The sequence below is a fragment of the Hypomesus nipponensis genome, chromosome 18 (genome assembly GCF_054491055.1).
Source record: "Hypomesus nipponensis isolate SF chromosome 18, ASM5449105v1, whole genome shotgun sequence".
In the NCBI taxonomy this organism is placed as follows: Eukaryota; Metazoa; Chordata; class Actinopteri; order Osmeriformes; family Osmeridae; genus Hypomesus; species Hypomesus nipponensis.
Window position 1 is genome coordinate 1,591,021 of NC_140378.1, and position 26,872 is coordinate 1,617,892.

The following is a 26,872-nucleotide window of genomic DNA, read 5'->3' on the forward strand; positions in this document are numbered from 1 at the left end:
CAGCAGTGTCCCAGCTTGCAGGGACTAATCTGCTAGTCACATGCAGACACAAACACACATGCAGACACAAGTACGCAGACACAAACAGGCATGCAGAAACAAACACATATGCACACAGAAAGTACGTGTGAGAAAGATATTATGTTATAAAAAACATTTCCCTGTGCCAGGAAGGCAGACACCAGTTTACTGAAAAATGAATTCCAGTAATGCACAATACATATTGCAACACTTAAGGTAACTACCATGTAGCTACATAGATACCTGTGCAAAAGCATTGTAGGAACTGCTATGTAATCAAATGTAATAGAAGTATTAGCGGTATAGGTTATTACAAAACTGCAGGAAGGCACAGTATAGGTGAGGGGTGTAAGTAGTGTTTGTGTTACCAAAGAAAGATCACAACTTAAAATACACCACCTATTATCTTCATATGAATGAACAGAAAAGGCTAGAAGGGTCTTCAATGCCATTAACATTTTGTCTGAAAATAAAGAGTATCAGAATGTGTTTATTTAACACCTGCAGAAGCCTTTAATCAAATGGAGTAAGTCACATGGAGACATTTCTAATAAAATTGTTGAAATACATACTAAGATTGAAACATGGTGAATGACACCAGCAGGGCAAAGGTGTTTCTGTTCCCAATGTATACATTGAAATACAGAAAAAAAAGCTGTATGCTTTCAACAGGCTGACCAATGACTTCATAAATATAAAGCACTGGTGAGAACAAGAAATCCAAATAGGAGGATCCCTTAGACCAGCTTGTTTTAGTGCTCACAAATGAGACAACCTCTCAAACACCTTTATCTCATATGAAATATGAAACTATTTCAACATAAACCAAAAACAATTATTCTACTGAAACGTTTTTGTTCAATGTACTGTTGATTGTTTTACTCTGTGATTTGGAAAGTATTTGTTCATTTATTTATTGATTACTTCGGTTTTCATTCTATGACAGTTCAAAAATGTATGTGAACACTTACCTCAGTCACTTCCTCAGTCTACGACCTGCACTGACTTGTGGACCGCAGTAGTTGTGTCATTGACAAACACAGACTTGTTCATTCCAAGCTGTAACACACACACACACCACACAATAATACCTTGTTAAATTAAATGTCCCTTACGTTTCCTAAATCTTATTTTCTCATTTGGTGGTGTATCATACACCATATTTATGTTTAACTAAATATAAAAAATATTGATAAACTATTTGGTATCACTGTGCTTTGCATGTTTTGCTCATCTGATTATAGAACTCTCTACATCATATTAAAAATCCCTTCTCATCTATCGCCTTTGTTTTGGTTTCGTTGAGAACCTGTATTCCAGGATTCCTTTCCTTCCTTTGTGCTTGGTCAGGCCAGGTGAGGCAGCGAGCTGAGAATAAGGATTAGTGAATGCAATGGAAAGAAACACCCCTGCATGTGTATGTATTAGCCCCTACGGTACCTTTTTCAGCAGCCCTTGCGTACTCCTTTCATTCCAGAGGCTATATAACAAGAGGGAGGCTGCTTTGCTAGCCTTGGGAAAAGACCTGAGAGACACAGAGAGTGAGAGAGGCAGATAGAGAAAGAGAGACAGAGGAGAGAACAGACTAAAGATATATGTGATAAATGTACTGAAAGATCATCTGGCAGAGGTGGAACCTGTTTTTTGAGTTGTATACGGGGCCAGATGGCTGAGCAGTTAGAGGATAGGGCTATTAATCAGAAGGTTGCCGGTTCGATTCTGTGCAAAATGATGGTTGTGTCCTTGGGCACTTCATCCTACTTGCCTCGGGGGAATGTCCCTGTACTTACTGTAAGTCGCTCTGGATAAGTCTGCTAAATGACTATATGTAAATGTATAATTGCCGAGGACGTTTTGAAGGATGTCTTACCCGTTCTCACTGAGGTCACAGAGTGATGTCACCAGGTCTGGAGTAACAACTTTCTTGCCGATCTCAGGGTCTGCTAATAGCAGACTGCGGGCAGTATGAGACGTGGTGGCCATTAGGTCATCATTGTTGCCCATATTCTTGCTGCCAGAGGATAGGAGGGTGACCAGGTCAGGGAGAAGCTGTTTAGCTGGACAAAAAATAAGAAGCAAATCCATGTCAGTTGGATGCATCTGGTCAGAGCTAAGAACTTGACTGATGAATACTTTTTTCTTATATTTAAGTTACATTACCTACCACTAGGCCTACATGTAATTTATGGAACTAACTCTAATGTTCAACTAAAATGCACATTTGCATATTTCGGGTTGCAGGCGGGAGAGTAAGGGTCTCGCACTCTCTTGTGCAGAGAGAACGAGACTACCAAAAACTGAACTGAACGAGAGACGAGAAGAAAGATAGAGAATTACATTTACAGAAAAGAAAGAGAAAAAAAATATACTGGTTTCCTGAGTTATTTCTGTTATTGTTTTGTGAGTAAATAGAGAGTAGGGTAGTTGATTGAGAGAAGATTTGTTGTTTTGCCTATAGCTAAAGTTTTGTTTTTCGGTTGGCTAAGCTAACCGAAGAGAAGTCCGAGAACTGTAGGTTAGCTACCCCGGCCGTGTCTTTCTCTTTCTCCTTCCCTTCTATTTTTTTGGGAAATGTAACAGACTGAACTATCGTCTGCGGCGTGCTCAGTTCCCGGAGTGCTGGAGTGGAGTACAGACTGGCAAGCCATCACCATCCCTTTCTAGCTAACCGGGAGGCTAGCGACATCTTTTGAGGTACCAGTCTACGACTGGTAGGACAAGTACCTGTTTTTTTATTTATTTATATATATATTTTTGGGGTCTACATTGGAGCGATTTGCCGGCCATTTGGACCTGAGCTGATCGCTGTTTTGACAGACTGAGTTGGACATTAGATCACAACATCGGTTATACAGGGTTTTCACCGATGTCACGTTCTGGGCGGTAACCCGGATGCGCGGCCATATTGGAGGCACTCGGTGTAAACAACTGAACAGAGTACAACCAAAGAAAGTATATTCTATACTCTTTGGTACAACTGTAGCCATGTCTAAACGACCGAAATGGTCATCAAAACGCGTCCAAGATCCAAAGGCATATAGGGAAGGACTTGGACCACAAGAAAAAGGGTCGATATTTTGAGAAATTAGGATTTATTGGTGGTGCAGATCCCTACCAGTTAACCTAGCTCCACTTGGATTCGTGACGACCCGGTGATTCTGCCTTCAGTTGGATATCCCGATATTGTTAACTACCTTTCTCGCCGAACCCATACACATGCAGTAGTTTGATATGAATTATATTATGTCAATGTCAGCTTTACAGTAAAATAAGCACAGTCAAAACTATAAAAGCAGTAATTGTTTTTACTATTTACTATAAAAAATATTATCATTACAATAGAACATTTGTTATGAGCCGCTGAAATAAACATTTCACAATACCTGACAAGAAATGTGCCGAACAAATACGGATGTTGTCCAGATTTTTCCCTCGTAGATCTTGGTTGAGCTTTGCCAACCACAAGCACCACCTTTACTCAGATAATCTCTGGCATTCCTCTCCCTGGTTTTTAATACCTTTGGATAGGGCTGCACGATTAATCAAATTTTAATCACAATCACGGCTTCCCACGATCAAATTCGCGTGATCGAGCGATATTTAAAATGCGTCATTCCGTTCATAGAACGCTCCGTATCAAAGTTTTTTTTTGCAAAGCCAATCTAGCGCTCCGTAAACCAACCCAGACAGCAAAATGTGTTTGGGCCAGATCTGGCCCAGGTCTTCATTAGCATTTGGCACAGATCCGCTAAACGGACCTGGGCCGGGCTCATCCTTTCCAACGGCCCAATACTGGAACAGGTCGGAATTATGGATCAGAGACAGATCTGGCCCAGAACTGGCCCAGAACAGTTATTAATGCCATGACGTGTGGTGCGGATCTGGCCAGATCCGCGATTCATATCTGGGGCTCATCTGGCCCTGATCTGTGATTCATACTTAGGCTATCAGACAATTAAGGGCCAAACAAATACCCACACAATTTGTAATTTTCAAACGTTTTATTTGAATTTTAAACAGGCACAAGAGAACATTACAGCATAAAAAAACATCTGTTACGGGATTATGTACCAGTTCATTTCAATTTTATTTCATAGCGTGTTGATGTTGAAGACTATATGTGTATATACAGTGAGACTTTGGTACTGACGTATGAGCTAGTCAATGTGTTTGGACGTGAGAAGTCCGTGCTAGCAGTAGCTAGCAGCGATCACCGCAGTATAGTACTATTAGTACTAGCAGCTTGGCTAGCTACAGACAAAAGAGTGGGTATAGTGGTTAGCGCTAACATGGCTACGATGTTGCAGCTAACACACAATGGATACGATATTCAGCCATGTTTGTAAATAATAAGCAAGGATAACCGATTTGGCCTTATGTTCACATTAGTTGTGGATGTTTAAAAGAACCTGCTGTACCAGCTAACTGTAGATATGCTACTAGCTTGTTGACTAAGCCACTTGTTGCACGTAAGCTACTAGTACGTAGGGTGACCAGAAGCATGACCCTGAAAAGGAGGACACTTGGGTCCAAAAAGGAGGACAAAGGGTCGAAAAGGAGGACAACCCCAAAAAGTTAAGGGGGGGGGGGGGGGGGTTCAGAGCTAACTTCAGACCTATCAGTCAGGGGGGGGGGGGTGCCCGGCAGACCTAGCATTATCCTTGTGCAGTTGCGTATAGCAGGCATGCTTTAAGCCCTTTTCCCCCTACTACTCACGTCAATGTCAATGTGACAGAACTTACAGAAGGTATGACATTGATCTTTGCTGCTCTTATGGCAAAGTGGAGTTCTGAACTCCACGTAGGTTAGAAGGAGGTCTTCCTTTTTGGCATCGGAAAACTTACGCGAGTGGTAAATTGCGACGGTGGGCAGGAAGGGTCTGTCCATCCGGACGTCTGGTCACCCTACTAGTACGTCTGAGGTTGTCAGAATAATGTGGTGTAAACTATAAGTTTGTAAACTTTTATGTTTAAAATATATATTTAACAGACTAACATGACTTCAACACCAGGCCTACTAATAATGCACTTACCAACAATCATAAATCACAACAATCACAACGACGTTGCAGCCTGCGGTCTTCCACTCGGTAGTCAGATAGAGTGGCAGGTTTATGCGGGGGAAAAGCGTTCCGTTAGTTGTGGCGCGTCTGGCCTGCGTAGCTCCCGCGGATCCGGCACACACCCGCCGGGCGGACTCGATTCAGTTGTGGCGCGTCTGGTCTGCGCAGCTGCCCCGGATCGGCGCCGCCGGACGGAATGTCACAGCGAGAATTGCTATAGAGGTCTGGCCCACATTTGGTGCAGATCTGCATTGAGAGTGCGACTGTTGCGCGAATCTGCCGATTCAAAAACGGATCTGGCACAGATGTAAATGCTGTCTGGGAATAGGTGGGTTCGACATCGGCTGTGGCTGCATGAAACGACCAGCGAGAGTTGCCGCTTGCTGTCGGGGAGGAGTTATAAACTGCTCCTTAAGTCGGAAAATGTCATTTTATGTATTGGGCTATGGTAAACCAGAGAATGTCTTATATAAAGAGAACTGCCACTCTTGGGAAACTTCCGGGTTCTGAACTGGTTGAAATTCCATGTGAGGGCGCTAACGAGCGAGTGCAGAATGAATGGAGGTCTATGGAGCTATACCCCTCAAAATCCACTTTTCTCAGGATGTAATTTTTTGTCCAGTAATTTGAATTCTGAATTCGAAAGGGGAGGCCCAAAAAATACACACTGCTGGCTGTTAGATTTTTTTAAAGTTGCCTTTCTGTTCTAAAAAGCTTTGAAAATGTAATTGACGTCATACACATCGTACGACCTGAGCTACTGCTTTACGGCAAGCTCTGGTCATTTACTTTTTTCTCTCAGGGCATCGACAACACAGCTGACAGGTTAGGCTCTTCCTGTCAATACACATGCTAGAAAGAGTTTTGGCTTGCTAATGTTCTTGCTAATGTTGCTAATGCTCTGACATTCTGATTCCGCTTCGGATGCCATCAAGCAAGAGCTCTGGTCGTATTAGTCCTTCACTAACCAATCAGCATTCATTAGCAGAATGCTAGCGTGTTATAGGCAACAACGACTCACCCTGTAAGAAATCAAAAGGACATAAGTACTCGTTCATTCAACTTTCGACCTATAATCCATGTTGAACATGCAAAAACTACAATCAAATCGGAGATTTCTCAACGACAATCAGGCAAAAGAGACAAATTTAGCCGTTTAGCTCCATAGACTCCCATTCAACATGCACTCGCTCGCGATCACTCCCAGTGGAACTGCAACCAAATTCGGTACAATGGGGCTTAATAGGGAGTGGCAAGGCTCTCCTTAAACAGGCTCTGGGTAAACTCTTTCTCCAATCTGCGCTGCGTGGAGTCAAATACACCTAATGTCTGTTCACGTGCCTCCATGAGCCAGTCAGAGTTGTTCCCGGCACCATACAGCTCAGTTTCTAGATGTAGACGGTTACAGACAGAGTAACGTGAGGAAAATTCCGCCTCAGATAGAAGTCGGTCATAAGGCTGCTATCTTAACAAAGAAAACAAAAAAAACTACCTGTGACCTGCCTTCGCTAATCCCCTAAAGCCTTATTTTAGATACAGTATAAGTTTAGATTGCTTGCAAATACAGAGGATAGCCTACCGAAGTTGAGTTAGCCAATGTCGTTAGCGATGCTAGCTAACGTTTGCTATAACGTCTTGCAGCTTTTAACTGGGTCTTGCAGCGCTGCTTGATTCACTGAAATTATTCTAAAATGTTATGTTCTACTAGCCATTAGCCTATTTGAGCTTGGCACAGTTTTCCAAAGCCCTAGTGTAACTGAGACGACACAGTAAATAATTCCTCTTTCAAGTAATAAGCCCCCGTTCAATTGTTGATTAAATTAGCTGCAAGGTCTGTAGAGATCTTGGGACTATGCCACTCGAGCGAACACAGATCTGTGTTTTGCTCATGCAGAATTCGGTTAAATAAAATCGGTAAAATAAACGTAATGACGTTTATTTTACCGATTTTATTTGCCCTGTGCCCTGCCGTATTAGTTTTTAATTGATTTTATATTATGAGTTTTATACACATCCGTTATGCAAGTACAATGTATTGTGACAATAAAATTTGATTAGGTTATAATCAACAAATAATCGTGATGATTAATCGTGATCTCAATATTGATAAAAATAATCGTGATTATCATTTTGGCCTTAATCGTGCAGCCCTACCTTTGGAAGTCGATGCTATACCAAATGTTTTTCTCGATCTGTCCTACTGGTACAACCTGAAACACGGCAATAATTCAACATTTTCCTTGACGACGTTCGGGATATACTTCAGTGCCAGTGCTTTGTTGTCATGCGGAGTGCCTCCAAGATGGCAAATTCCGGTCCGATGACGCGTCCTGTAAACCCTCTATTGTAAGTGCGCGTGAGTTTACGCTGCCCCACTGTTTTGTAGTGTTGCTTTTGTCAATGAAAATTATGACTAAATATATTTAGTCATAATTAGTATATCTATATGTGTGAGAGAGTGTAAAGTGGATTTCCATGTGTGAATAGTGTGTGTACTCTTGTATGTGTGTGTATTTGTTTGTATGAGAGAGTGTAAATTGGGATCTTAGTTCCTACCTGACAGACTGCATGTGTACTAAGCATCCCTTGTTGGCCAAAAACTGTAGCTAGTTTTGTCCTTCACACAGCAATCACACTGAACTGAATTTGGCATCAACATGACTTTGAATACCTTATTTATTAAACAAACGATTTTGGCATTAACATGCCTCCCGAGACTACTGCTTAGACTACTTCTGTTTTGATAAAAACTAGACTAAAATGCAATTTTCATTGACTTAATACTAAATGTCATCAGTTTTTGTAGACTAAAAGTAGACTAAAATGTCATCAGTTTTCATCGACTAAAACTAGACATGGATAAGTCTGACTAAAATAAGATTAAAATGCTCAGACTTATAGTCGACTGAAACTTGACCAGCCTAAAAAGAGTATGAACGTGACTAAAACTACTAAAAACTAAAATGACAGCTTGACACAAAGACTAGACAAAAAATAAAACAGGCCGCCAAAAACAACACTACTGTTTTGTATGCTGTAATTAATTGATAAGGTTTCTGAATTAGTTTTTTTTAACCTGAATTGTGTATTGTTATATTTGTTGTATACTTGTACTCTGTCAAAAAAAAATCCAATCAATAATCTCCTTATTAGGGCTGTTCCCGACTAAGATTTTCTTTGATTGACCAAGACTCGACTGAACACTTCAGAAAATAAACTAATCCAAATTTCAAATGTTTTTTTTTTTCTTATATAAGTGTCATGTTTTTCATCAAACCTTTTTGTGTGATGTTTTACCTCACTATTTTAAGAGATAATCTGAAATAAATACATGCTTAAGAAGGGTGATTTACAATACGACAAACATAAATGTCCAAACATTTTTCCCAATCTGACTCAGTGTTGCTGCTGGACATTCCAGATTCAGCCGCAAAAAATGAGCTATTACTAATAATAAGCCTCGTGTCACCAGTCCTGTTGTTACCGAATGCCGATATAATTAAAAATGCCTGATTGGTTATTATTTATTATCTCTTACAATGTACTACAAATTAAAAATATATTTTGTTCAACATGCAAATCATCAGAGCGTGCCAATTAAAGGATGTGTAACACAGAGCCAACAGACAAACCATGGGACCGTTCACACCCTCCCTCCTACCTCCGACCAGAGAAAGGGGTCTCCCCCCCTTTCTTATCAGGAGAAGCTTCAAAGCTTCTGGCCCAGCACGGGGTCAGAAGGTAGACCAAAATGGTCAATCAATATGGAGACAATGGAGTCTGACAGAACTAACTTTTCTTCAATTTATAAGAACATTCCCAAATAAATGTACCATACTAACAAAACCATTTATGAATGTTGTATATTTTGAAGTATAAGCAATCCATGAACATTTGAAATAACTGAACTCAGAGTTATCAGCCAACACCACACCGGATCTAGTTAGACCGGAAACAAAACAACAGGCACGCCACACACACTTGTTTAGCCTTGTGAGCCGGCTAAAGGACGATTAATACTACTCCGTTTTCACGAACACAGGGAACGGCCTCTCCGATGTGAAACGCCCTCGGAGAGCTCTACGTGCACCTCCTGATTTTCCTGACTATATGTCCGTCCGTCCGTCATTTTACGGATAACCCTTGCTGTGATTGGTCCTTATTAAGAACTGCTTGCATCAGGGGTGGGGTTGCCGTGACCATCAAGACAAACAGAATCCTTTGACTGCTGTAAGTTTACAATTTAAATGTGACAAGAAATGGGCAGTGTCGTTTCTGAAAATGTGCTTATTTATTGATGAAAAGGCTAATTTGTAAATTTGCTCCGACTTTTCGATAACCTAGCTAGCATCGCAGTGCAGCGCCACCTACACTTCTGGCAGTAAATTTTTTCCAGCACCCACAGCCTTCGCAGTACTATAAATTCAACGAATCCGTCCAACTCCGTCCATCCGTCCGTAACGGAGTCGGAGTAGTATAAATCGGCCTTAAGGGGTAGTAGGCCAACGTTACGTTTTGAGTGGAAGGCGAGCGCGAGACGCCGAATGGATGGAAATAAGATTCTGAATGGAAAGTTTGCTTTTAAAAAGTTGCCAAATGGTTCAGAGTTTAGGCTAACAGTTACAATTGTGCTTTAAAAAAAATATATATATATATATATATATATATATATATTGCAATATATTGGGTACAACCTTTGTTCTCTCACATATATATTATTATTATACGAGAGTCAGATGGCTGAGCGGTGAGGGAGTCGGGCTAGTAATCAGAAGGTTGCTGGATCGATTCCCCACCGTGCCAAATGAAGTTGTGTCCTTGGGCAAGGCACTTCACCCTACTTGCTTCGGGGGGAATGTCCCTGTACTTAATCGCTCTGGATAAGAGCGTCTGCTATATGACTAAATGTAAATGTATTATTTTGCCACCCTAAGCATCCGTCAACATTTGGACTACATAGAAAACGTTGGTGTCAAAAGTTTTGTCTTGGTAGCGATTGAGTTGCTTGTATTTTTATATACGTTCCATTGCATGGTTTAAGTTGAAATTACGTTTTAGTGGCGAAAAGGGAAGCTAACAGTGGCTAACTTGCTAGCCACAGTCACTGACGTGACGTTATATGTCACTAATATCACAAAAACACCCGTGACTACCTCTAGCAGAACAATAGGTGCGTTCGACATGGACTGCGGCTGCATGAAATGACTGGCGAGAGTAGCCGCTTGCAGTCGGGGAGAAGTTAAAAACGGTTTTGTGAAGTTGGACATTCCAGCTTCTCGTGGTTTGCTGCATTGACATCAGTCACAGCCGATTAAGCGCTGTTTGCTTACTTTACTTTATTTATAATTAAACAGTCTTTCCGTTAGTGAAGAGGCGGACTAAAAACCTTTCTTCAACATATTTTTTATTCAATTAAACAGTTTGGTCCGGATTTGAGCATTGGCAAAACTGAAGGTGTCAGAATAATTACAAAACACACGTCAAAGTTGTCTGTGTGAGTCTGGCCAATCATGAAAAAGCTGTGTCGTCATTAGAACTCGTTCAGTTGCTCTTGAGAAAATGCGCCCGGCGACACAACCGGCAGATCTCGAATCAATCTCACGGTACTTTGATGGGTACGTCACAGTGACCTAGCCTCGGCGCTGTCTCAAGTCGGACAAAAAGTCTAACCAGAATTCACAGTTTCAAGTCAGCTGCCTGCAGCCGGTTCTAGCACTGCATGAAGTCAGTCCATGTCGGACACACCTATTAGTTTAGCAGCTTGTTAACTTCTGGGAGATAGTTTGGGTAACTATAGCTTTACTGCAAGACAGTTGCAGAAACGCCGCAAGCAAAGAGGCCAGGGTGATAGGAAACACAATTGTGAAGTGTAATGTACAAGCTGATCTAAGGAAGTACATCTACTTTGGGAAACAGTAGTCCAGACATCCCAAGTCTCCACATACTAAAGCGGCCTATGATGCATCTGTTTTCAATTGTTAAAATAAAAATTCCTCAAAAATACATTTTCGTTGTAGGATTCATTATGACAGTGGTTTTCAACTTTTTTTTTGGCGACCAACATTTTCAAAATTACAAACCATCGCGACCCAAATGATATGAAAAGGGGTGTTTGCAAATGTACAATTTCCCTACCGCTATTATTTATTTGTTCAAGTTTTAACATAAAAATTAGTTCTAAAGTATCTACGACACCACAGCTGCCTTGCTAATGCACGCACAGTCTATGTTTGATGTGATGCTAGTTCGGAAAGAAAGATAGGTACTTCCACATTTAATGCGCGCGCAGCGCACAGCGCCTGAGCCAACATTTTGGGCCTTTATTTGAGCGCAAAATAGTTTTTGAGCTATATGTTAATAATCACAGCAGTTTTTTCATTGGTAAAACCTAGTCTAGTGAAGGTGATGTCTTTTTGCCTCAATTTTTCAGCCCCACCCTTATGTTTCTTAGCCTGGTTTTCCATCGTTATTCTTCTCCCGGTGCTACCGATGGCCAGTCCGCTACTGCGGGGCTGTGCCGCGGTGGTGGATTTTCAAGTCGTAGCATTTTAAATTCTCGTGCTGTCAGGGGGTGCTGCAGCACCCTCAGCACCCCGAGTTCCCGCGGCCATACATATGTATGTATTTGTTTGAAGCTCATGATCCGATGTTTCTGGTTGGACTTGGACCTCTGTTGACTTGTCTGGCTCTGGTACACGCGTTCTTTTAGTACCTTTTCTGAAGCCAGGCTAACATAACGACTTAACTCAGAAACTCTGCATACTTTTTATACTCCGTATTTATTCTGCGAGCTACACGTGAGTGCGCTATCCTTCCAAACTTCTTCTTCTGCAGGTAGGCTACGTCCGATTACAGCACCTAGCACCAGCTTGTTGCGCAATTATTTCAAAATAAAAGAAAATACCATATAAAAAGGGAAATAAACAGGAAACAAAGCACTATTCGAAAATGGTTGTTAGGTCATTTACAAAAACCTAAGACAAAATAATTATGAAAACATATTTGCCGACCCAATTTTCATCCCCCGCGTGGGTCGTGACCCAGACTTTGAAAAAAACTGCATTATGACATTGACAAGTAAACGATTTGTTGGTGAAATTATCCTTACCTGTGGTTTCAAACCAGTGTAGCTCACTGCAACACTGTAGCCTACACGAGACATTACAGTAGCTAACAAAAACATCTCCACAGCTGTTTAGGAAGTCAAACGTGTTCGGCACTCCCCTTACTTAAATCAAAAGTCTTTCAATAGGTGAAACTATCTGGATACTAACCTGAACTTCATTGCCACAGCCTAACTTTCGTCAATCTGTCATGAAAATAATGAATTTCAACACCGTACAACGGAACGTTGTATCAAATTCAACCAACGTAATCGCTACCAAGACGAACACAGCAGTTGTCTAGTACTGTACTAGTAGTACAATTTACCGGGGCAGCTTCTTCACACAGGGATACATCGCATTTTGCGTTGTTACTGACAATGATCGCTACCAATGACATTTTTATGAATGAGCGATTATACACTAAATAAATGTCATCTTATTTAAGTTTTGCGGGGCATGTTTTCAGTTAGCAGGTTCATTCTACGAACACGTGCCATTTCCCAAACTTAATGTTTGATTTTTAAAGTATAGTTTTGAATGTTTTTAAGCCTCTATTTGGATAATGTAGACCCTTACCTCTCAGAAAAATGTGTGGTGCCATCTTAGGCTTAATTTGTATTTTTATTCTTTTCACATATAATCAACATGCATATTTCGTCAACCCTGTTACTGACCCATAAATCACAGTTTGAAAATGTTTTAAATCCATATTTAGAACAAATCTGATATATTATGAAAGATAATTTCCCCTTTGTTACTCTAAATGTGTTTGTAAAATGAAAGTATTGAGGAATTTACTTTTTTTCATAGATAATGTTTATTTACAATTGACACTATTCCAGCACTTTCTGTTTTAAGAAAATTTGGTGGAAACAAGACATTAATATCCAATTTTTTTTGAGTGGTTTACTGGTCTCTTACGTAACAAATAAAGTAAGTTGCTTTGACAATTGGGATATTCAGAAACTTTTAATTCAACATGATGAATCAGAATAGTTTGGAAAAAGATTTATTATGAGTTTTAGCCAAGAAGATGATGAAACATTATGATGATACTGCGGATGTAAATGTAAACAAATAGTTTTTTTCAAAATATGAAGGATATTGAAATTACATCGCAATCAGATAATATATTGAACATGTTTGGCCTTAACAAAATTAACAAAAGCCTAATATTGCATCTGCTGTACCATTCTTGTCTGCCTACCCAACAAGTTTTGACCAGATGTCTTTTTGTATTTCTATGTGCCGCGCTGTCACTCTAACAGGAGCTGGAATCAATCTTAAGATATCATTGAACATTTACCAAATGCTGTCCTCACGGGCTGGCCAGAAATATCAATTTTGGCCAACACGGTGCATGCACTTCACTTCGGTATATCCTTCGTCTTTTGCCACAATGATTCTAGGGTATAGATTGTTGTCATATTGCAGGACACACCATTCTCCAATTATCCCCTCATCATTCCAGTGGATCTCCTGGGATCCCGGATGTTCTTCTGTCAGGTGCTCCTCTGACTGGGTTGGTTGAGATCTGACTGGGATGTTTGAGGATGCTTCCTCAACCTGGATCATTTGAGGGGCCAGTGGAGGGAAGATGAAGTGGTGAGTGCTGAAACATGTGCAGGATAGGTTCTTTAAGGTTGCACACAGACAGCTGACGTCCCTGGAGATCAGGTGGCCTTTTCTGTTGGTGACCACCTGGTGTATTCGCATTGTCCCTTTGACCGATGGGATGTTTGCTGGAATGTTACGGTATGCATCCACAATGTTCTCGGTTTCCACATAAAAGAGCTTCACTGTAGTGATGGGAAGTTCGGTTCATTTTACTGATTCGGTTCTTTGAATCTCGTTCAGTAAAATGAACAAATCTTTTTTTGAGTCATTCATTTATTTCAACCGGGGGGGGGGGGGGTGTTATCATATTATCACGTATCATATTCTCATGTAGGTTAGTGCATGACATGTGCACCAGCAGATACTATTTCAAAAGAAATTCCTGCATTCAAATAATGTATCATGAGTTTGGATGATTTGGTCATGAATTATCACTTCAAACAATTACACTGCACTAAACTGTAAGTGTAAATGTAAAGTGAAAATAACAAAACCAGTCAGTATGATGACTTGAGCAAATATCATTCACGTCTTCCTAAAACAGCGGCCACGCGAAAGGGAATAAGGAAACTGTTTCCTCTACTAAAAAAAACAATGCAGGTCACGTGAAAAAAGGATCCAAAGACTCGTAGAAAGACCGAGTCGGGAAATGAACGAATCGTTCGTTTCCTCTAGCTACAGATCCTATGCAGGTCACGTGAAAAATGATCCAAAGACTCGTAGAAAGACCGAGTCGGCAAATGAACGAATCACTCATTGAGAGGACTCGTTACTCCCGAGTCCTTATAAGGATTTGTTCTAAATGAACGAATCGTTCACGAACGACATATCACTACTTCACTGTGGTGCCAGTTGTCAGTAGCGCTCGGTAGAGTGTGGTGGCATCAGGGATATCACGCCCTTGACTCACAAGCTGATCTGCCAGTTTTTTTAACACTCCCCCAACACCATCAGGAGCTCCTTTCCTGTGGCTTGCTTCGAAGATATTCCAGGTGCCACTCTCAAAGCCTTTCTTGCTCAATTCCGTACTAAACAGGATTGGATTCTGAGATGGTGCAGAAGGAGAGGGCTTGCAACTTCACCAACATATAAAACACGAATGTGAGACGAATGTCGAATATGAAAATAATTTATCCTTGGTCAATGAACACACTGTTTCGATGTATTTAGTGTGAAATGCTCCCACACCTTGGATGACTTGGGTCGCACTGATTTCTCTGCCTCCGCCATGTGTTTCTGAACAACGTTCCTCAACAACGTCTCTCCAATGGCCTTTCCTCTACCTCCGCTCCACGCTCAACTAAACTTTTTTTAAATACTTAAACATCTCCGCAACATATTGAGTGGCGTAATTATCGCGCAACACAACAAATCGATAATGAAATTTGTTTCCAACGTTTTTAATAATCGATTTTAATCGATTTAATCGATTCGTTGTTGCAGCCCTAGCTTGCACTTTACATTAATGTTCTTGTCAACCTGTGACAAAAAGATAAAGTACTTGCAATATTTCCATTTGGTAAAACAGCTAGAGCTACTTGCTTCAGTCGAGTCCGAAATCTTCCACGTCAAACCGCAAGAGCCCACGCTTATGCAGCAAAAACTCATGTCTCCCGTGCAACTGTACTACAGCTAACGATTTTAAAGAGGCAGCGTTCACTTTTACACTAAAATGATACATTTTTATTTGTATTCAATTTAGATTTATACAGACCTGTTTGACTAATTTACAGTATGTAACGCAAGTACCTTCAAGTAACTGTAATTAAATTACCTAAAAATGAACAGTAATCCCTTACATTACTTTTTCAGTGGATAAGTAATTTAATTACAGTAACGCGTTACACCCAACACTGTGTATAATACATTTATATGAGGACTTAGTTCTCTGGAGAATGAGAACTGCTGCTTGATGTAGAACACATGCTTCTTGAACGTATGCTGTAGACAAGTGAAATGCTCAATGAGCTCTTTAAAAACAGCCTTCAATTAGTTTTTTTGTTGTGACTTTGTAAAGTACAGACTCATGTTCTTGTGGTATGGTCTTTTCTTTCTCCTCAATTACCCACTGTGTGTATCTAACAGGCATTGTGGTATCATAAACAGTAGGCATAAACAGTACACAATAAAACTTTACATCATAAAAGTATACATGAAAAGTTACTTTTTTTGTAGTGCTGTCAAACGATTAAAATATTTAATCGCGATTAATCGCATTAATGTCATAGTTAACTCGCGATTAATCACAATTAATCGTACATTATAATCTATTCTCAATGTCCCTTGATTTCTTTTTGTCACATTCTTTTTTTCAAATTTTAATGCTCTTATCAACATGGAAAAGTGGTTCGGATTGCTTCGTGCCAATATTTTTTTTATTGAAAACAACATTGCAATCGCCTGGCTTTGACGAGGGGCCGGAGAATTCGCATCAGCTGTGTGCTTGGCCATCATGTGGTATTTCAGACTGGACGTGCTGCGATGATAGCTCAGTTTACAACGACAAAACACACAGATCCCTGGTCTTGTCAATGGAACCATTTGGCAACTTTTTAAAAGTAAACTCTCCATTCAGAATCTTATTGGCATCCATTTCGGCATCTCGCACTCGCCATCCACCCAAAACGTAACGTTAGCCTACTACAAGAGAATGTCTAATATCCGTAAACGGGCTCTGCTACTACTCTTTAGCCGGCTCGCAAGCCAAACAAGTGTTTGTTTCTCTTTAGCCGGCTGTGTTTGTGGCGCGCCTGTTGTTTTGTTTCCGGTCTAGCTAGATCCGGTGTGGTGTTGTAGTTTTTCTAAAGTCGGTAATTGTTGCAACAGCATGTGAAAAAAACTACAAAGTCTGCAAGGCCAAAAAGAGCGTTAATCGCGCGATAAGAAAATTGATGCCGTTAATTTGGGTTTGCGTTAACACCGTTAATAACGCGTTAAACTGACAGCAATATTTTTTTGTATTACACGTTTCTTTTGAAATTAGATTGAGCAGGCACATGAGTGCCACACTTATTGAATATGTCCTAATTTGCATAGGCAGAAACACCATTCATATGTATGACAAATACATTGGCCCAATCATCATCCTACTGCCAATGGGTGATGGCAATGCTGCTTTTAGACTGGCCTTTAACCTGAACTGCCTGGCTTGGTTGTACCTGCCAGGGGTATAACCCCCACCGGTATAGTCTTCAGGGTCACGGAGGAACACAAGCCTCCCCACCACGACAAGGTAGCAACAATCTCCAGTGGAACCTCAAACTCTGGCACTGCACTACAGTGGATCTCATCCTATCTTTCGGGAAGATCCTACCAGGTCTCCTGGGGAGGCAAAGTGTCAGGACCCCGCCAGCTCTCCACTGGTGTCCCACAGGGCTCTGTCCTTGGACCCCTCCTCTTCTCCCTGTACACCACCTCACTTGGACCAATCATCACCTTCCATTGCTTCTCCTACCACTGCTACGCTGACGACACGCAGCTGTTCCTGTTGTTCCCCCCGACTGATCCGGGGATCTCAGCAGGGACGAGGATTGATCACAGACATCTCCGTCTGGATGACCAAGCACCACCTCCAGCTGAACCCCGCCAAAGCAACTTCTCATCATCCCGGCCAAAACCCTCCATCTCCCACGATCTCTCAATCATCATGGGATCTGCAATGGTGACCCCTTCATCCTCTGCCAGGAACCTCGGGGTTACCATAGATGACAAGCTCTCCATCACAGCCCACATTACTGCAGTCACCCGGTCATGTAGATTCACCCTCTACAACATCCAGAAGATCAGGAGATACCTGTTTGAGAATTCCACCTAGCTGCTAGTCCAAGCACTTGTCCTCTCAAAGTTGGACTACTGCATCTCGCTGCTCGCCGGTCTCCCAGCATGCGCAACCCGCCCTCTCCAGAGTATTCAGAACGCAGCAACCCGCTTGGTCTTCAATCTACCCAGACGCTCCCATGTTACGCCGCTCCTCATCTCCCTCCACTGGCTACCAGTTAATTACAGACAAATACTCTATTTTCCAGGCTGCAATCTTACCCATGGTGCTTTGCAGGCTGGCAGTGCGGGAGAGGTTTCCCACCAGAGACATGGCTGACTTCTGCAGGCTGGGGTTGGGAGACTGGATCAGGGGGGATACATAGCCTAGAGCACCCAGCTTCTGAACCAGGGTCTGGCTCATCACACTTGACACCTAAACACACCGGGAATAGAGAAGGGTCAATGTAGAAAATAAAAAATTCTCCTAATCCCTCATTCAAACATTCCATGTCTCTCTCCCTACCCCTTTCCCTCTCCCCATTAGTCGCTCCCTCCATCCATTCCTCTCTCTCGCTTTCTCTCACCAGCCCCTTGTTGGCAGTGAGGTTCTGCAGGGCTCCGCAGCAAGCCTCCAGTGTAGCTTCCTTCTGGGCGGAGCCGAGCAGAGATAGGTACATCTGCATGGCCTTGGAGTTACACAGCCAGGACACGCCTTCAGGCTCGCTCTCCTCCACAGGCACAGGGTAACTGAAACTATCCTGTGGAGACAGAGAGAAGGAAGATAATGAAAGCATCCAAACCAACCATTCTGAGCTACACTGAGCCAATGTGAAAGTATTTGTGGACTGCTCACCTCTCTGTTGAGTTTGCTACTCTTGGGGCTGAAGCAGCCAATAGTGGGACTCTTTTGTCCCCCTGAGGGCTGCTCTGTTGAGGAGCTGAACTTGGAGAAGCACTGGGGGGCCTCCTTCTCTAGCTGGAAGGTCAGATTATGTAGGATGCATGCACAGTTCTCCACTGACTGAAAAAGAGAGGGAGAGAGAGAGAAGACAATGAGAAGAGATTTAATTTGGGTTACCATAGTGACATAGTAGTACATGCGAACACATTTACACTACATTCTTCTCATCTCTTGGAGAGTACTTTTCGTCACATGCAGGCATTCAACTCAGCCTACATACTCCTTACCCTGACTAATTCAACGTTGTATGTAATAAATGTTTAGTCTGTAGTGGACTGTGACTGAAGCACAACATCTGTCTGAATTTCTGGTTTAGTTCACTGACAGTGGCATGCCTTGCATTTCAGTCCAGTTCAGTACCTTGTCATCTGGGTTGTCTTCAGCAATGCAAGACTGGACGTAACTCATGAGAGAGTTAATGAGGCCAGGACACACCCGCATTGCCTGTCTCTCTTCCATCTGGGCAGAGCTAAGGTTGCTGCACATATACAAACATAAAACACACAGATTACATAAAAGCAAACCACAACTACTCTTCTGGAGGATAATCAAATGCTGTTTAGAGGCCTCACTGATATTTCAGCAATAACAAAATATCAAGGTGTTGTTTTGGAGAGTCTGCTTACTTTGGTAGCAGCACAATGGACAGTAATCTTCTAGTTCCAACACAAACAAACCCAGGGTGCTAATTTGCAACCTGGTCGGTACAACTCAGTGAGGTGAGTGACCAGGGCATTACCGTAGGCAGCCAGTGGCACTGTAGAAGACATCTGGATGGATGTTGTGATTGACGCTGCTCTCCGACCAGCAGGTGAAGGGGACCACCACGCTCTCGGTCAGAACAGGCAAGGCGCGGTCTATCAGCTCGCCCTTCAGCTCGTCTGCGCTGGACAGATTCCACAGCAGACCTGCATAGGTATGTGGGGAGATTGGGGGTCAATGAGAGTAAGGGGGCATAGGCAGGGTGAAAGAGAAAAGGTATAAAGAGAGAGAGGGAAGGAAAGAAGGGAGTCAGGTGTCTGAACGGTGAGGGAATCGGGCTAGTAATCTGAAGGTTGCCAGATCGATTCCCGGCCGAGTCAAATGACGTTGTATCCTTTGGCAAGGCACTTCACCCTACTTGCCTCGGGGGGGATGTCCCTGTACTTACTGAAAGTTGCTCTGGATAAGAGCGTCTGCTAAATGACTAAATGTAAATGTAAAGAAGAAACCACATTAGCAGGAGAGTAAGAACCAGCAAAGGTATATAGCTATCACATGAATTACAATTGACATGAAAACCTGTCTACATGCAAACATGTGTTTATACATGGCATGTGCATCCCTAAACATGTCTGGGTGTGTGTTTGTGTGTTTCTTACCAGTGAGTTGTTTTTGGGTCTCCGTGGTGTCGGTGTCCTTGAGCAGCTGCAAGGCGTGGTCTATGCCCCCACAGGCCTGTACCTCCAGCTTGTTCGCCCGGTCTCTGAACACCAGGTTCCTGAGGGCTGCAGAGGCGCTCTGGGTGACAGCTGGGTGGGAACTGCTCAGGAGGGCAACCAGGGGGGGTATACCGCCAAGCTTGAGCACCTGGGATGGGGAAAGAGAGAGACAGAAAGCATATTTAAAGGCCTAGCTGGTGTACTTCTCCCTTTTGCCTGAGGGCACAATAACTAAAAACAGCTGCCTCATTCAAAATGTTGCTAATGTCAACGATCACGTTGCCCAATATATGATAGAGTCTATCACACAGTAGCCACTAGCACCTGACCGTACTGTCATACATCCACAGTCATTGGTCAAAAAGTCAGTTGCCTGTGGGCTGAATTAATTTAGCCCAAACTAGCAGCCAATCAAGGGGGGGTGCCTCAAAACTTGTCACACACACTATGAAGATGAATGGTAGTTGATGCGTTTGGTCCTTTTTTGTTTTTTTGTGCGACTATTTGGTGTTGATGCTCTAGGTGCCACAGCATTTTAAACAGTCTGTTTTAAGTTCTTTTAACAATAGTTTTCTTAACTTTATTGCAAACGATAAGGAGGGCTTAAACCTATACCAGCTGTCCCTAAGTATATGTGTGTGTTTATAGTGTGTTATAGTGTCTGTCTGTATGTAGGTATGCATGTATGTATCCACCTTATTCCTAGCTCCCATGATCCATTTCCTGAATTATGGGCGCGACTTCCGCAGCCGGCGATTGTCATGGTAATGCTCATAAACAGTCATTGCGGTATGCTAATACAAAATTAAACATGTGGGGACACAGCCTGTTACACCAGAATCTGGACAGTTTGATCATACCTCTACCTTCTACTATCGAGGGATGGGAGGCCGACCTGAAAAAGGGGCCTCAAATAACGTACAATAGCATATTTAGCTACTTTATTAACTCTGTTGCTACGGACGGTGAAGCGATAAATAACCTGAAAAGCTCTGAGTCTTATCAGTAGCTAGGTACCTCCACAGCAATAAAGTTGGTCGCGTTTTAATAAAGGAGGTGGGACACAACCTTATTTACCTTAAAGCAGACATAGAGCCTAGTCAGAGCCTCAAAGATCACCGGTCCTGGGTTTTAGTTTCATCGAAATAGAAACGGCTGGGTGCTCATGTGTAGCTGGACCAGCACACTACCAACCCACAAAAATTCCTATATGAACACTTGCATTCCACCTTTACTGACAGTACTGCAACTAAATCTGTGGAGGTCTTTCGTAGCCTAAACACAAAGTAGGATGCGGATTTCCTCCGTCGGCTTTTTGTCCACAAAATGAAATGAGTACACATACCATAGTGTTTTGGGTGGTCTCTTCAAGGCTAAGTTTTTCAGCTACATTGTTTTGTGGTCCTCATATGTTGGCAGGCGAAGGAAACTGTACCGTTTGTCACAAGAACAATCGCTTTTTGTTGTGGGTGTGTGTTCAACACACTGTCGTTGAAGCTACAGATTTAGCTAAATCTGGTTGTTAGCTAGTAAAGCCGCGAACAGAGCAACAGGTAGCCTACCAGAGCTCCGCAATGACATTTTATAACAATGATGATAACAATCAAATGACAACAAATGTTTATAAACAAACCAGTTTTAGTGAAATTACAGTTGAAATTACTTTAGAAAGAATCACTGTTGACGGCTGGCTGGGACTAACGTATGGCAAACCGCAACTTCCGCTACTCACCGGAAGTTGCACCCATAATCATTTCTACAGTAGACCACCTGAGAATAAGGTGGATACATACACACATATATACTGTATATATGTGCTCCAACCTCTTGTTTGGAGCAGTCCTCCTTGAAGGTGGTGTGTTGGATGAAGGAGGCTCCACACTGCTGATAGTTCTCTTCTGGGCTGGCCAGGAACTCCACAGCCTCCTTCAGAGTCATATCTGCCATACTGACTGTAGCGTCCACTCTGCAGAAGCATAGAAAGAGAGAGAAATAGATTAGATACATGGAAGGGGTGGATATGAAGGGCCAATGGAGAAAGACAAATGGAGAGAGAAGGGAGAGCAAAGACAGAGAAGCCAATTGGAATGAGGAGAGAGGGGATACAAACATTGACCATTTATTTGAAATAATTAGAAAATAATTTCGTATTTTAGTAAAACGTTTTTTCTGACATTTATGACATTAAACAAATGACAGTATTTGCTCTTTTAATTTGACCTGGTCTTGAGCTTACGTAAAATCCCCAGAAAATTGTTAGGTAACTCCGTCTATAAAATCTAGACACTCACTCTGACTGCTGCTCAGTCTTGGTGGCCTTGGTGACTTCTGTGAGTGAGGTCTTTGTCTCATGATGCGATTGGACAGAGGGTGGCTGGATAATGCGCGATTGGCTGCTGACCAGGAAGCTGTTGCCACTGGTGATGGAGATGTTCGGGTTCTGCGATTCTGTGATTCTTAGACCCTTTGCCCGTTGCTGGAAAACAGACATTAGAAAAAGAATAATAAAACATTTAAGCGTCTTTCAAAATATTGCTTTCAATATCAGACCATATGTTGGTTACCTGTGGTAGAGGGGCAGGCACAGGTGCGAGGCCCAAGGCGGGGTCGCTGCGACTCGGCTTGAGCCCATTGGGTGACTGGGGCCAGATTTTGGAATGCATTTGTTGCTCCCATTGGCTGGAGCTGGTGAAATGTTTTCGCCCCACAGACAGAGAACGGCTCTTCTGGACGTTCACCTAGAGAGAGGAACTATTATGGTGGTGTAGGGTCCTCAAACACCCATACACAGCTTTTCTTCCCGTGGTCACGGTTATAGAGTTGAAGAGGTCAACAGGGAAAGGGAAACTTTCAAATCTTAAGGTGTTTATTGCACCAACATAATATTGCACGTTTAAAAAAATTCAATGTAGGCTATAATGTGCACACCAGGTCAGCTCATACTTATATGCTTGTCGTTTTGCTGCTTGGGGGAAATTCTGTTCAACAAAGTATTTGTTCATTCAACAAGAACAAACATTGAGAATACACTAACTGCAGAGGTGAGTAACACATTCTTTGTTCAAACAAGAGAGACCAAATACACACCAAACCAGAGCTCCTCTCATCTTACTCTTGACATTATGTATGCTATGTTATAGGCTGGTTTACATACCCATCAAAAGTCACCACAGATTTCACTTACAGCCTCTTAATAACCAAACCAACAATACATCAGCAGAAATATTTGATAATACTAATAAAGATAAAATGCATGAAAGTGTTTTTCAAGACACTTCTTTCTTATGACAAGAAAGACCTTTCCTTCAGAAAGACTTAAAATATTCAAATCCAGCCTCTTCATTTAATCTAACAACACTATTAGTCTGCCTTGGACTTTAACCGAATGTTATTGTAAGACAATACCTGGCCACAGGTGGAACATAAGTTCCCACAATGTAGCTCTGTGAGTTCTGACAAGTCTACACAGCACCTGTTAGACCAGTCTGTCTAAAACCTGGTGCTACTTCAACGTTACTTCTCAGGGATGTTAGCAAGAAATGCAGGCCTAGGAAATTGAAAGACTCATTTCAAGAAAAGAAAAAAAGAATTATAGTATAAAAAAAGCAATTTCTTTCCCTACACTGATTGGTAAAAGTTTATACAAACTTTAATTTTAAACAATTGAGGATACACTGCAACCACTTTTTTCATTGTTTGATTGTACTGAAAACTTTGTGAGGTGTGTGAGTGAAAGCTATTTCATATCTCATGAGCAGAGATAGAACAAATAGCTTCCCATTACTGATATCCTGACTATCCTATCATCAATGTCGGTATAGACAAATCTCAAATTCACACAGTTTATCACCCTGGGTTATCTACATCAACCTGCTTGTATCTGTCTGTTGTGTGTGATCTCTGTGTATCATTTGAGGTCTTCGTTGACAACTCTGCATCCTCTACACTGGCAAGTTTCTGTTTCACCTGGTACTACATATAATACATCATCTGAAAGAAGTTTGCTATGTCAAAATAACAAGACACATGTTCTCTTATGTCTGAGAAGTATCAAACATTTTGTTGACTTTTGAATCAGTCATTTGTTGATCAAGATTTCCATCCCCCCAATGATAACAACCTCGGGCTAGAAAGCATGGGTAGCCACATAATAGACCCAATATGTTGATGCATTTCGTGGCTTACCAGGTTAAATAGTAAATATGGAAATTAGGGGTGGGGGGAAAAGATTCACATCGATTCACGAATGTAAAAATTAGTTGTTATTTTTGTTATGTCTTTTTTTATCAAAAAAAATAATGAATTGATTTTTTATCGAATCGTGACCCCAGAATCGAAACGTGAGGTACCAAAAGATTCCCACCCCTAATGGAAATGTCTGTATTGCAGCAACCATGGCACAGCAGATTAAGGACACACTTAGGCAATACTCCAGTAGCAGAATCCCTGCAATCATCACTCTCTAGAAATACCTCAGCTCAATGACAGGTCAGGTCAACCAGCAAAATGAGATCACTCTCATCAACAGTGGATAATCTGCATTTCAGACTTGACCCTGCCTTATCCTGTCTTTTTCTGGCAACAAATCCAGTATATCAACCTCATCCAAATCAAGTGTGGGCAGGTATTTGATAATATTGTGCTTGTTACGATGTTTCCTTAAATTTGTTAAAAGTTCAAAAGGGGGGTTGAACTAAATGGTGGTGCTGTGTAGGGCTGCAACTAGCGATTATTTTAATAATCGATTAATCTGTCGATTCTTTTTTCGATTAATTGATGAATCGGATAAAAAAAACTAAAAAGCATTAATTTCCAACCCTGTATTCAAAAACAGAACTAACTGTGCAAATTCACAGTGCAAAAAATCTTCAGAATGTGCAGGCACACAATTTTGAAAAAGTTATTAATATTAGCGTGGATTTAATGCTATTTTCCAAGATTAGCAATTTATTTGAGTTTTGTTGAAAACTTTATTGAAAATTGAAAGATTGTGGAAGTAAGCCAGACTTTATTAGAATAATCTGATGTATATTTAAGATTTTTTTACACAATTTTGAAAAAAGTTAAGATTTGCGAGGATTAAGCTATTTTCAAAGATTAGTGATTTTCTATTATTCTATTATTATTTGAAACTTAATTGAAAAATTAAAAGCTGTGGAAGTATACCAGACTTTGTTAAGATACTCTGGTGTCTGTCTGAGGTTTTATATTCCAAAAAATATTATAGAAGTCTACATTTTTCAAATGGGTTGTTTTCACCCGGTCCCTAACTGCAAAGTAGCGTCTTCCGAATGTGAGACGAATGTCGAATATGAAACGAACTTCACCTCGGTCAATTAACACACTGTTTCGATGTATTTAGTGTGAAATGCTCCCACACCTTGGATGACTTGGGTTGTACTGATTTCTCTGCCTCCGCCATGTGTTTCAGAACAACGTTACTCAACGTCTCTTCGATGGCCTTTCCTCTACCTCCGCTCTGCTCCACGGCTCAACGTAACTTTTTTTTTAAATAATCAAACATCCCCGCGACATATTGAGTGGCGTAATAATTGCGCGACACAACGAATTGATTATGAAATTCGTTGCCAACGCTTTTAATAACCGATTTTAATCGATATAATCAATTAGTTGTTGCAGCCCTAGTGCCGTGTGAAGAAAACATACACTAGCAGGGCTCCAGACTAACCTTTTTTACTAGGAGCACAGTAGCCCCTGCTTGAAAATTTTAGGAGCGCAAGCACAAGATTTAGGGGCACACCTGATATTGACCTGCAATGCATTTATTTATGTAACTGGAGAGGGTACAATTCAGTGGCAATTTTAGACCCTTTTTAGAAGTGCTCAAGCACTCCTAATATTAAAAAAATATATATAATAATATATTGTTTATTATCATTTGATGCTGGTAGTTCATGAAGAAAGGGACATCCTTAGTTTTTTCATTCAATATTTTGCATAATAATACATAAATGTATTAATTGTTATCCAGTGAAATTAGGGATTTATATTAGCAAGGGGGTTTACGTTTAGCACTTTTGCAAGGCACTGTATTCATGTCACATTCTCATTGGGGGCTGAGCACCCCTAAAGGTCTGATCCTAGAATCGCCCCTGCGACGCACCATATAAGCTTGAGTTTAAATACATTATTTAATGTGACATAACGTACTGTACATGCAAGTATTAGCTAAATGACTTAAATGTATGATGCACTTCGATCAGTCCTCCGACACCACAACACGATACTTGCCGAGTATAACAGCGCAACAGCTCAAACACAGACAGGGATACAGTAGCAACGCTAGTGCTAAATAAGTATTTAGCTGCTAGGCTCCATGACGCCGGGTAAGAAGGACTCATGAAACTGCTCACCAAAAGAACGAAGGGACACCCACTTGTCTGGCAAATTAAGACATGTTCGTAGGAACCTAGCGAAAAATATCCTAAACTTTCCAATACTTTTTGCTAGGTTTATAGGTACCTAGCGAAAAATAGCCTCAACTTTCCTAGACTTTAAGCTATGGTACGAATGCAGAAGGAAAGCTGATATAGCTGTCTTACTAGAACGTCGTATGTATGCGTCGTTGCTAACGTGTGCTGACATTGTGCACACCCAATGAATTCAAAATTTGTAGGTTGCACATGCGTGAGTGCTTGTAAAAAATGCTCGCACTGTCTCAAAAACTGATCGCAAAATGCGACCATTTGGTCGCAGTCTGGAGCCCTGACTAGGGTGCTGCTCCAAGAGACCTATATGAAAACATGTCATGCATTTCATGCTTGATTCACTCGAGCCAGATGTAGGTCTCGGATACACAAAGCTACCACTATCACAACAGTTGACTTTTACCCTTCCCATCCTGACAAGCATTTTCAAAGGTGTATTCATTATTTTTTTAAACATGACTGGTGACATAAAGAAC

General features: G+C 41.5%; 1 protein-coding gene across 4 annotated transcripts in view; it reads right to left on the reverse strand.

Moving 5' to 3' along the window:
• Positions 1–992: 992 nt before the first annotated feature.
• Positions 993–26,872, reverse strand: part of pkp1a (plakophilin 1a) — a 45,269-nt gene continuing 19,389 nt past the window's right edge. For 2 of the 4 annotated variants that reach the window (XM_084679925.1, XM_084679928.1), the window contains 12 exons: positions 22,512–22,685; positions 22,239–22,423; positions 21,772–21,913; positions 19,888–20,095; positions 19,266–19,434; positions 18,887–19,004; positions 18,419–18,586; positions 18,150–18,323; positions 17,845–17,998; positions 1,892–2,078; positions 1,462–1,546; positions 993–1,389 (listed from right to left, as the gene is read on the reverse strand). In XM_084679925.1, the coding sequence (XP_084536051.1) occupies positions 1,300–1,389; positions 1,462–1,546; positions 1,892–2,078; positions 17,845–17,998; positions 18,150–18,323; positions 18,419–18,586; positions 18,887–19,004; positions 19,266–19,434; positions 19,888–20,095; positions 21,772–21,913; positions 22,239–22,423; positions 22,512–22,685 (1,854 nt within the window). In that variant the 3' untranslated portion in view covers positions 993–1,299. The remainder of the gene's footprint in view (positions 1,390–1,461; positions 1,547–1,891; positions 2,079–17,844; positions 17,999–18,149; positions 18,324–18,418; positions 18,587–18,886; positions 19,005–19,265; positions 19,435–19,887; positions 20,096–21,771; positions 21,914–22,238; positions 22,424–22,511; positions 22,686–26,872) is intronic. The other 2 variants (XM_084679927.1, XM_084679926.1) reach the window with 2 other exon arrangements.